The sequence below is a fragment of the Alligator sinensis genome, unplaced genomic scaffold (assembly GCF_000455745.1).
Source record: "Alligator sinensis unplaced genomic scaffold, ASM45574v1 scaffold1667_1, whole genome shotgun sequence".
Classification (NCBI taxonomy): Eukaryota; Metazoa; Chordata; order Crocodylia; family Alligatoridae; genus Alligator; species Alligator sinensis.
This window is the reverse complement of record NW_005842504.1, coordinates 1,116,942-1,128,304: the sequence shown is the minus strand read 5'-3', so window position 1 is coordinate 1,128,304 and position 11,363 is coordinate 1,116,942. Positions and strand designations below refer to the sequence as shown.

The following is an 11,363-nucleotide window of genomic DNA, read 5'->3' as shown; positions in this document are numbered from 1 at the left end:
TCTTTCCTGCCTATGCAGGGGGTCGGACTCGATGATCTATTGAGGTCCCTTCCCACCTGAACATCTATGAATCTATTCCCTTTTCTCAGGAGCATTAGATTGGTTAACTAACCTTAAACTAGATTTATAATTGTTGCTCCGAATCAGCCCTACGAAAGAAGGGGCATCCTTTTTCCCCTCTCACAATGTGGCCAGGGACCAGTGGGAGCTTGGGAGTTGGGGCAGAGGGGAGATAGGATTCGTTGTCTGTGGCTCTCATCTGCTGGAGGTTACTTTCTGTGTATGGCTCGGATAATCCATGCTCTTCTGGGCCTGTAGTGGGAACAGTGCAGCTGATGATACGGAGGGGCATTGCTTGCAATTCAAGTCTTATTTGTATTTATGCACGCAAAGGCGATTGAGGCTAAATGATCAATTAATGGTGGGGAAAAGTTTGAGGTCCTCTTAGAAGATTTGCCATGTAGTTTACTTGAAAAGTGTGTGTTTTGGAAATCAAGCGGTTCAAACACTCCATTTTTTCTTTAAAGATGGAATAACTATATTGTACATTTTAGTTGTGGACAGAATAACATCTGGTTTTGATTTTTTTTTTTTAATTTTTTTTTTTTTTAAACTGCAGGGTGGAAAGATCTACAGCCTTACGAATGCAGTGAAGGAAGAAAACTTGTTGGCTGGATGGTAAGAAGGGTACACTAGTCTTGGCAATATTTAAAATAGAATAACATCCTTCCAGCCCCTAACTTCTATGATGGAGATTTTTATTTGTCCTTTAAGTTTGATTTCCAGCATGTAGGTTAAGCATAAGAGTCAGCCATGTGTTCTTCTCTGTTCCCTTGAGATTGAATTTTTACATATCCTTTTCAATTGGCCAGCTCTGGGATTATGCTAAATGATAGGCACTTGAATTAGAGCCACCAGGCTTCCATAAATCTAATTTCGAACTCAGAAGCCTAAAAGCCAGACAGCATTTTTAAGTATGAGAGGTAGGTATTTGAGTAAGGTATTTAAGGCTCTGGAAGACATAATAAAAGCTGACCGGTCCCTGTTCTTTTCACTTATTGCCTTAATAGAAAAGTGCAGGATAAAAATGAAAGCAATGGAAGGCAAATCTAGGATAACATTTGAAAGGATTCATCCCTGTCCAGAGGGCGTCAGTGAGTATTTAACTGAGTGTAGTCCTCGCGCTAAGCTTTGCCCTTAGTGAATAGTCAGGCCGTGAAACATACTGTTGCATTAGCAACATCGAATTGGATACCCAAGCTGGATTTTTAAAAGCTGATGGCTAATTTTCTGTCCTGTAATTTACTTGGGGCAAGATTGTGTGCTGGTTCTTCATGGTTGCAGAAAGGATTAAACCCATCCTTTTGCTGTGCAGCTATCTCAGACCTTGGGTACTGGAATGAAGAACAGGAACACCATCCCTGCTCTTTCCCTCTGCAACCAAACCATGAGCCGGCCGTTCACGAGATGAGGAAAGCTTCCCCATTCCCCCCAAAAATAGGTTTCAGAACCTCTTTTCCTCTGGGGAAATTGTGACGGACTCAACATTCATTCCTGGGGCTGCTTTTATTGGTTGTGCAGCTGTGTGCTACTCCGTGTTAAAGTGTGGCTCACAGCTGAGTCTAACCCCTCTTTATTTATTAGGGCCCATTCTGTTCTTAGATACAGTGGTGAGATTCAGTTGAATTGAAGGGAGTTGTACTCATGTAACTTGAGACCAGAAGTCAGCCGGTTGGTTCTTATGGTTCTTTAGACATGGCAGGGATGAAATGCAGAATCCTATTAAAATTCCCACATTGGACAGGACAAGCAGCTGCTTTTCCTGCCGGTGCTGCTAAGCCAAAAATAATTCCCACCTCACTAAGAAAAAGCTTGACTTTTGTTAAGAATGTGAAAGATCCATTTCTGGCCAGCAATGACTGAGAGTCAGAGTTGCTACTGGGTAGGTGTCCACATTGGAACAAAAAAAAAAAATCACCATTAGGACAGAGGACTGAAATCCTCTGTTTTTATCTCAACACAGGATCTAGGACTGATGGGCCATAGAGAGTGTAACCCACAAGGTAGTCTCTCGAGGTTAGGGTGTTAAGGGTGAACAGTTTTGAGACGCGTTAACTGCTATTAGTTTGCTTGTACTGTGGATAGAAGACTTGAGTTTCTGGAGTTGTCAACCTGCTACCTTTCATCAGTACTAAGTTCACCAGACAAAGCAACCCACATACAACACATGTTTTCCATCGATGGCCTCAAAATTACAGAAATTGCACATGGTATAATGCATGGTTCCCTAAGAAAATACTTTTCAGGGTTTTGAATGCAAGCCATCCCATCCAGAGGCCACAGAAAGAAAGTGATACCTTTGGAAATAACATTTGTACATAGCCGGTAATGGGTACAATTGCATGTAAATGCTCAAGAGGGCATTTTATTACATCTCCCATTTAAAACTATCTCGCTCTAACATGGGTGATTTATGTCTCACTGGGGGTTTTTCTGTGGTTAACATAGTTTGCTGGTAAATGAACTGTAGAGATTCCTTTTCCAGATAGACATAAAATGAACTCTAAAGGAAGAAATGTAAGCGTGTACCTAATACTGATAGAAACTAAATTGCAAACAGTAGTTCAGTTTCATAATGTTAATTTTCCATCTTTTTACCTCGATCTCCGCTTATAGTAACAAAACCAGTGCCGGCCATATGGATGGGAGGAAATGTGAAAGTGGTTTCATTTGCAAGAACTGCAGTCAGCTTTTCTATACTGAGAAAGGTCTGAGTAGCCATATGTGTTTCCATAGCGAACAATGGCAGTCACCGCAAGGGAGGAACGAACAGCAGGTAAAGGGAAATCAAATCCTCCAACAGTTGTTAATTAATGGAAGTCTGAATTAATATCCCAAGGATTCTCTAAAACCTGTTCCAAACTGGTAGACAGAAAAGCCTTGAAGCAACTTAACTTTTGCACTGAAGATTTTGAAGAGTCGCATAATGGGGATCCAGAATCACAGAGATTGTTGGAATTGCAATGCTGTCAGAAGCCCCTCAAATGGCCATCGAATGGGTTGTATTAATTGGAAAACTTCCAGTATTTCCAGCAGAATTTTTTTACACTATCTAGCTAGGGAATATTGGTGAAACTGGTATCAGTAGAACTTTTTTCAGCGGGTCTTCTACGGCAGTCTGACAACACAGCATGACCGTTTGGGACGGAGCATTATGTAATGTTTATAGCATGGGAATGGCACTTGCGGATTTTGTTCTGGGCTGTGTTACTTTAGAAACACTTCTTTCAGTTTGCTGGGTCTCAGGTTCCCCATATGCAAAATAACAAAGGGAGTTGAGGGAATTGTTTGAGATCCTCCAATCAATGATGCTACCAGAGGCACTTAAAAATTTTTACTATTATTATTTTTGTTTGTGTCAAGGTGCATGATGCAGAAAACTTGAATCCTCAGACATTGTTCCTGAAGCCAGTAAGTGATGGAAACACTCCCTCAGACATGAAGAAACCTTTAGACGATGGAACAGTAGTGCCTCTGGTGATCCCAGTCTCTGTACCTGTGACGGCAACAGATGAACAGGCAGGGAACAAAGTGGGTCATCATTTACGATCTTCTAAACTACTTAGGTTGACTTCAGTGGGATGATTTCTTTGAGCATGTGCTCCGCGGTGTGTGAAATGCATTGTTGGTTGGGGCTGGGAAAAAGCCTGTGCACCATGACAAGTTAAAACGTCAAAATAGGTTTTAAATGCCACTTCAGCGGTGACCCTGGGCAGAGCGGTGGCTTTCGCTTCAGTATAAGGGGTTCATGATTGGGCCCTGTGAGAGTAATCAATTGGAAACGCTTTGAAAAATTAATTCCAAACACCCGCTGAAAGTTGCATAATGTTAGAAAATGGTCAGAAATGTCTAAATTCTGATGGACAATGGATATTTGCCTTGAGCCCTATGAGAAAAGAAATAAGTGGAAGTATACAATGAAAGCAGCCTTGAGCTAAATACATTTATTTAATGCGTGAGAGTTGGGGCTGGGAAAAATATGTTCTCTTTGTGTGTATTTGCCAGCAGTTGCCTGTCATGGCAATTCTTTGTCGCCAATAACAGGTGAATATTTTAACCAAGAAATTAATGAATAGTCTTAATTAATAGGAAGGTGTTCTGGCGCCTGGCTTTGTCTGTTGGTGCTGGGTGATGTATTTGATGGCTGCTTAGCAAAAACACTTGTTTTAAGGAAAATTTCAGCCTGACTGATCTTTTTAAGAAGCATTCACAATGATAACCTTTTCTCTCAACTCACCATGATTGCAAGAAAAGGTACAGAGGGCCCTTTTCCCCTCTTGTTTTCATGAATACTTCATAGATTCATAGACATTTGGGCTGGAAGGGATCTCGGAAAATCATTGAGTCCAGCCCCCTGCCCCAGGGGCAGGAAGTCAGCAGGGATCATAGGATCCCAGCACGATAAACATCCAAATGTGTCTTGAAGGCGTTCAAAGTGGGTGCTTGAACCACCTCTGGCGGCAGTCTATTCCAGACCTTGGGAACTTCTGTTGCTTTACCCGAGACAACCTGTATGCATAAGGGATAGAGAAAAGAGGATGTTTTGTGTTTTTTTTTTTTATTGAACCCTGCTCTATAAATCTTGGTGCTCATCACTTGTAACTGGTGTAAAAATAATAAGTAACGAGACAAATTCTAGAGAAATCCAGATATGCAACAGACGTGAAACTCAAGTAATTTCAAACTTCCTCCTCTCTGGTAGGTTTTCAAGTTCCTCACAGTTGCTATTCTTGTTTCTGTGCCCCACGCAATCATTTAACATTTCGAATAAATTGTCTTCTCAGGTTAATAACCAGGAAAGCCAGGGTGTGCAGGACTCCAGCACGCACCAAAAAAAGAGAAAGAGGCAGACTCGGTCCAAATCACTTTTTATCCCCACTCCCATGCCGTTATGTGGCGAGATGCAGTCAAGCATAGGAGGATGCTATCAAAGCAATCTTCGTTCCCCAGTCTATCTGGTTGACCATCTCGTAAGGGACTTTTTCCAATACTCTCCGTATACTCCACCCCCAATGCTCAGCCCGATACGGGAAGGATCAGGGCTCTATTTCAACACTGTCTGCTCTTCCTCTGAAAAAGGAGATCCCAGCCAGCTGTTCAGTACTATTCTAGGTAAATTTAAACGTTAAAAATTGTTGACAATTGGGCAGAAATGTACACCTATGCATACAATCTGTTGTTATGTAGGTTGCCATTTCCAGGGCCAAATCCTGCCAGTGCTAGAACAGTGGTATGCACACCTCGATCCCACGCAGTGTAAAATACCTGACAGTGAACACCCATATTTTCCATCTTTCATGAGCCCAGTGAACAGCTATTCCCTTCTCCAAGACCAGAGTATTCTCACCAAAGTGTGTGTAATGTGGATTAGAGGCCATTGCTGATTGAAGGGTGTCCCCACACAAATATGGATTGTGCCCCCAGCCTTGCCAGGACTTTGTGAGCTGCAGGTGAGGGAGGATAGGACTGTGCTTCTAGTGTGTGCTTTCTGTAATAGCTGCTGTAATAGCACTTGCTACAGTTTGGCCCGTGATGTGCTGTGTAGTCTTTAGATTTCATTTATGATGTTGAAATTTAAGACTCTTCAGTCCACAGGATGGCCTCTTGTGATTAGTGGTCCAAAAACAAGGAAAACTTTTACCTGGGTGGTCCATATGGAGGGCCTGTTGCTGAAAGCGTTGCTTGATTTGCTCCACTGAAGTCAATAAGTGTTCTATAGCTGCAGAATCATAGAAAATGAGGGTGTGAAGGGACCTCAGGAGGTCACATCTAGTCCAACCCCCTGCTCAAAGCAGGACCAGCCCCAATCCGATCATCCCAGCCAGGCTTTGTCTACCTGGGTCTTGGAAACCTCCAAGGATGGAGAGTCCACTGCCTCCCTGGGGAGCCTATTCCAGTGCTTTACTATCCCCTTTGTGGAAAGTTTTTCCTAATATCCAATCTCAACTTCGCTTGTTGCAACTGGAGCCCATTGCTCCTTGTCCTGTCATCTGCCCCCACTGAGAACAGTCCAGCTCCATCTTCTTTGGATCCACCCTTCAGGGTGTTGAAGGTTGCTATTAAATCCCTGCTTGCTCTTCTCTAGGAACCCCTCTGCAGGGAGTTGAAGGCTGCTATTAAATCCCCTCTCAGTCTCCTCTTCTCTAGACTAAATAACCCCAGCTTCCTCAACCTTTCCTCACAAGTCATGTCCCCCAGGCTCTGAACCATTTTTGTTGCCCTCCGCTGGACTCTCTCCAATGTGTCCACATCCTTTCTGTAGTGGGGGGCCCACAGCTGGACACAGGACTTGGGACACAGATTGACTGATTAACTATATGGCAAGCGAGGCTGAAGGAAGATCTTACAGGAGTGTTTTTAACTTCAGTGTATGTGTGTATTTTTTTTTTTTTTAGACAGAATGGATGGAGACTTTGGATTCTCTCTCGTGAAAGATAACACCAAAATCAGCATAGAGCCGTAAGTAGTAGTAGTAGTTATTGTGGCTGGGCTCCTGGAACCTAAATCAGGCATGGAGATGTGGTGCGTCCCCTTGCAGACTTCTGTGCTCCAGGAGCCCCTGGCTGACCACCCAGGTGCCTGCCTTCCCCTTCTCGGTCAGGGTTAACACTCAGATTAGTCCCCTTGGTCCTCAAGCGATGACCACCTCTTCCTAGCTATATTTAATAATGCATACTTCCTTGCTACTCAGTATTATAGCAAATAGAGCTGCTTACCTTTCTCTGCAGCATCTGGTAGTGGCTACTGCAGAAGATGGGATGGGTGGATTAGCTGGAATATAGGTCTGAAGGAGTGATGGCTCGAATACACAAAAGAGTTCTCCTTTTGACAAACTGGACATGGTCAAATGCTTGCATAAAGGGCTGTACATTTTCTGTAATTCCGGGGCTGTAGAGTTTTTCTTCGAGCTACAAGTTGTCAGCGAGCAGAAAAATCCCAGGGGAAAAAGAGAATGGAATTCATATTGGAAACGAATGAATTCATGCACACTGAATGAATGCAGAGCTTTAAATGGAGGGAACTTTGTTCAGCGGTCACAGCAGGGGTTCTAGGAGTAAGTTCCTCAGTTCAGTTCTTGACTTCGCTGCTCGTTGGTTGGCAAGTTCAGGGCTGATCAGCCTGCGAGTAACTGTAATTAGATAAGGAGATCCTTTGAAGTACTGGGGTGTTGTCCCTGTTCTTAAAATGCCTTGCCGAACGGGGGCCTGCTTTGCACTTCTCTAGCATGTGTTGTGTTTAAGTGTTTCTCAAAAGCTCCACAATGCCTAGTTGTGTTAGGTTATTATTAACCCCCGCAAAGAAAATATACTCTTCTTTTGGAGAACAGAGAAGTGCTGACACTTGCTCTTTTACCACAACATCATGCTTCTCAGCCATGCCTAAATTTCACTTCCTCTTCCTGCGACTCTCTTTTCACAGCTCTAAAATGGGACGAGTAGCATGTGTTTCCCCTTCACAGTTGTGTAGTGATCCTCGATGAAATGTTTGTGAAGCACTCGGCTCTTGGAGCAAAGGAACAGTAAGAACGCAGACTAGATTTGCATCAGTTGAAACATAACTTGACGGTATTGTTTCTGATGCGTGTCACAGCACTCCATCTGTTCTTGCCCTTTTTTTTTGACCAATCTCTGACAAAAAGGGAACTTGGAAAATGGCACTGATGAGGAAAAAAGACAGCTTTAGGAGAGGAAGAAGTTTGGTTAGTTCAACTCTAATGTTTTACAGGCCTGTTAAAATAACATTATTTACCTTCCTCCCTTTTTACCCGTACATAAATCCATCGCTTGGCTGGTTCTCTCACTGCCTTGTATCACTGGCTGGATTAATAGCATTTTTGGCCGGACAGTGCCAAGCACTGGCCAAAACGATGTTGCAACAAAATAATCCAGTGCTATCCTGATGAAGCATTGGCTTCATTCTGCCCTTGGGTTTGCCTCATAAATAAAGATCTCCCTCTGTCTTTCTTCACAGGATGTTCAGATATTCTGGTAGTCATCTGTCATAATCATCGCCTTTCTTCTAGCTCCCCGATGCTGATTTCACCTTTTGCTGCTGACTTTATACATGTTGGGCAGAGCCAGCTTTCTTAACTGTGTAGGAACAAGCTCATTTTGGGGAGAGCTCCATAACTGTCCAAAAGCAGGGGAAGTAATGTAGGTGATTAATAAGATCCGGACTTTGGTGCTTTGCAGTACATTCATGCGAGTGGGATAGAGGAGAGGTGTGGTCTCGACACACGACTAAGAGCCAAGAACTCAGTGTCATCACAAGATCGTAGACAATTAGGGCTGGAGGGAGGTCATCTAGTCCAGCTGCCTGCTCAAAGCAGAACCAACCCCAGCTACATCATCCCAGCCAGGGATGTGTCAGGCCAGGCCTTAAAACCTCCAAGGATGGAGATCCCACCACCTCTCTGGGTAGCCTGCTCCAGTGCTTCACTACCCTCCTTGTGAGAAAGTTCCTCTCAATATCTAACCTAAACTCCCCTTGCTGCAACTTAAGACTGTTGTTCTGTCGTCTGCCACCACTGAGGACACAGAATCATAGAAAACGAGGGTTGAAGGGACCTCAGGAGGTCGCACCTAGTCCAACCCCTGCTCCAAGGAGGACCAGCCCCACCTCCATCATCCCAGCCAAGGCTTTGTCAAGCTGTGCCTCCAAGGATGGGGACTCCACCACCTCTCTAAGTAACCCGTTCCAGTGCTTCACCACCCTCCTAGAGAGTTTTTCCTAAGTGTTCATCCTGTTTCTTCTTCCCTCTCTGCCCTGGGGTCAAGCCGTTCCCTTACTCCCCTTTGTTCCCTGATGTATAAATTGGTACAAATACTGCAAGAGGGAAAGATCGAGTCGTGTGGATTAAATGTTTGCAAGAAGAGGATTGTAGGGCAGAATTTAAAGTAATTTTGCAGCACTACACTTGACAGGGCATGTAGTTTACTAAACGCTTTTGGTCAGCTTTCAATTCTGTACATGGTTGGTGGAAGACCGGAAGTTAACTGCTATGTCTTTTCCACCCAGGGTTTGTCAATCTGGATCAGATCAAGGGGCAGACTACTCGAGTGTCTTAGTCACAGTTTCTCTATACGACAGAGATTTGCCAATGCCACCATATGCCATGTTTTCACATGGGAACTCCGCTGCTGTAGGTCTGCTTGGCACAGCTTTGGCGGCAGCCAACCTGTCATTTTGACAAGTCCCTAATCTAGCCTTCAAGGGAAGGTAGGGGACTCCTACAGAAAGCACTTACTGCATAGCGCGCCTCCAGAGAAGGATTTTGGAGGCTGGCTTAGCGTCCTGACACAGGAGGGTTTATATCGCTTTTGAAACACTTGGCTATTTTTTAAATCCGCAGCATTACAACTCTGAATTTTCCAATTATCCCTGTAAACATCCGTCTTTTAAAGGCTCTAAATCTATGAGCAGCTTTTTTGTAAAACGTGGTTGTTGACTGGTGATACTTAAACTACTTGGCTAGCGCTTCTAAAACTGTCACTGGTGCAGAATGAGTTTAATAGGAGGAGTGCGATTTCTGGTTCTTGTTAAATAATAAAGAAAATGAGAGCTGTCATATCAATTACTTTTTTGTTTGCACAAAATTAATTAAGGAAGGCCCGAGTCTCCATGGCTGTGGCTGAAAGATGTTAATGTTTACCAAAGAATTTGCTAGCTCTGTGTTTAGCGAGTATAAGAGAGTGTTGTAGCACAGCAGCCAGTGAAAGGCTAATAGCCAGGTGGCACGTCCTGGAGGGTGGGGGTTATTGTTAACAAGATTGCACCATGTGGATTAAATATACCTAGGAACAGTGTCATTGATAACGGGATTATCCTTAGGTAGAATAAACTCTCTTGAGTTTTGCACCATTTGCGAGAGCCAGAATAGGAAAGGCAAATGCTAATACAGTGTGTCAGAGGCAACCACAAAACCCGTAGGGCTGAATGAGTATTAGAAAGGATAAAAGCAAGATTGTCGCAAAAGATCTTGATGTTCTAAGACTGTAGGGCATGCGCAAGAACTGAACCAGACGCCTCATGCTGAAATGCATTATTAGAGGCCCATCACCGCATTGCATATCTGTGCTGAACTTTATTTTGATCTAACCCAGGGTCAGGCATTAATCCCGCCCCCGTGCCTGTTCCTGGGAGTAGTCTACAATAGCTCGTAGAAATAGCGCATCCTGTGTTTGTGCGGGGGGTTGGTCTAGATGACCCTTGAGGTCCTTTCCAACCCTCGCATTATACAACTGAGTGTTTTGTTCTTGTACATAAAGCACCGGCTCCCACGTGCAAGATTTATCAGCAGGAGAATTGAAGTCTGGATGAGTGTAGAGCGCAGGATTCCCTTCCCTGTCCTTCCAGTGTGTTTCAGCCTGCTCCTGCCAGAGACCCACTGTGGGTGCAAGACGGTCGCTCCCCTTGGCCTCTCCTGTCAGTGTTTGGCCTCCCTATGGGGGCTGCCAGCCAAGGGCCACATCTGATGGCACTGAACCTAGCTGTTTACACGGGAGCTGCTAGCTATCCTTTGCGGAAGAATATATACGGAGCACGGATGTCATATGCATCTCGCTCAGTCATGATCTGTGTATTTATTTGTGTGCATTTGTGTATTGATGGCGATACATTCATTCCCAATTCTCTCCCTTGTCTCCATTTTTTTTTTAATTACTTTAGACATATTAACATTGGAAGCCAGTTTCAGGCAGAGATTCCAAACCTCCAGGATAGATCGGTTTTAGAAAACGATGAACATGGAGCGTCATTAGTGTGGAAACCCTGGGGAAACATCGCAACCAACCAGGAAATGCAGGACAGAGGTGGCTTAAGCTCTTTCTCTTAAGGCCACCCCTCGATGAAATGATTAAAAACTTCCTTGCTGTCATTGCAACCTTCTGTTCTTCTCTCATTCTTCTGTTTCTTGACCTTCTCCCAGTTGCATTCATGGGGAAGCAGACTGCTTAGTTTTAGTAGAGCCAGGGGGGCTGGGGTGGCACGGGCACTAAGGTGCATGGTTGACGGCGCAGAGGTCATAAGTTTAGGGCCACAGCAGAAGTGCTCGTGGTGCTGCCTGTTGGATCCCAATGAATCTGAATTCTCCTAAACATCTTGTCACAAGGACACAAAAAAGGGAGTTGAGCCAGAGCAGTAAACAAATTAAGCAGTTATGCTCTCCGTGCCATCTCCTCATCGAAACCAGTCACCAGCATTAGTCCCAGTTCATCTATGCTGACCTTGAAAAGGAAGATGCGTGTCTGGAGGGCATGGGTGTGTCAGGGAGATGGCATGCTGTAGACAAGGAGGGCGTTCTC

General features: G+C 44.2%; 1 protein-coding gene and 1 long non-coding RNA gene across 6 annotated transcripts in view; one reads left to right on the top strand and one right to left on the bottom strand.

Annotated features, from left to right (window-relative positions):
* ZNF541 (zinc finger protein 541) overlaps positions 1-11,363 on the top strand; it is a 31,091-nt gene that overhangs the window by 10,384 nt on the left and 9,344 nt on the right. For all 5 annotated transcript variants that reach the window (XM_014523560.2, XM_014523559.2, XM_006031402.3 and 2 more), the window contains 6 exons: positions 620-678; positions 2,677-2,836; positions 3,424-3,591; positions 4,845-5,172; positions 6,456-6,519; positions 10,729-10,871. In XM_014523560.2, the coding sequence (XP_014379046.1) occupies positions 620-678; positions 2,677-2,836; positions 3,424-3,591; positions 4,845-5,172; positions 6,456-6,519; positions 10,729-10,871 (922 nt within the window). The remainder of the gene's footprint in view (positions 1-619; positions 679-2,676; positions 2,837-3,423; positions 3,592-4,844; positions 5,173-6,455; positions 6,520-10,728; positions 10,872-11,363) is intronic.
* On the bottom strand, positions 4,446-7,339 carry LOC112551548. The gene is made up of 3 exons (XR_003095850.1): positions 6,777-7,339; positions 5,702-5,779; positions 4,446-4,569 (listed from the first exon to the last, which is right to left on the bottom strand). It is a non-coding gene; the product is annotated as an uncharacterized LOC112551548 (long non-coding RNA).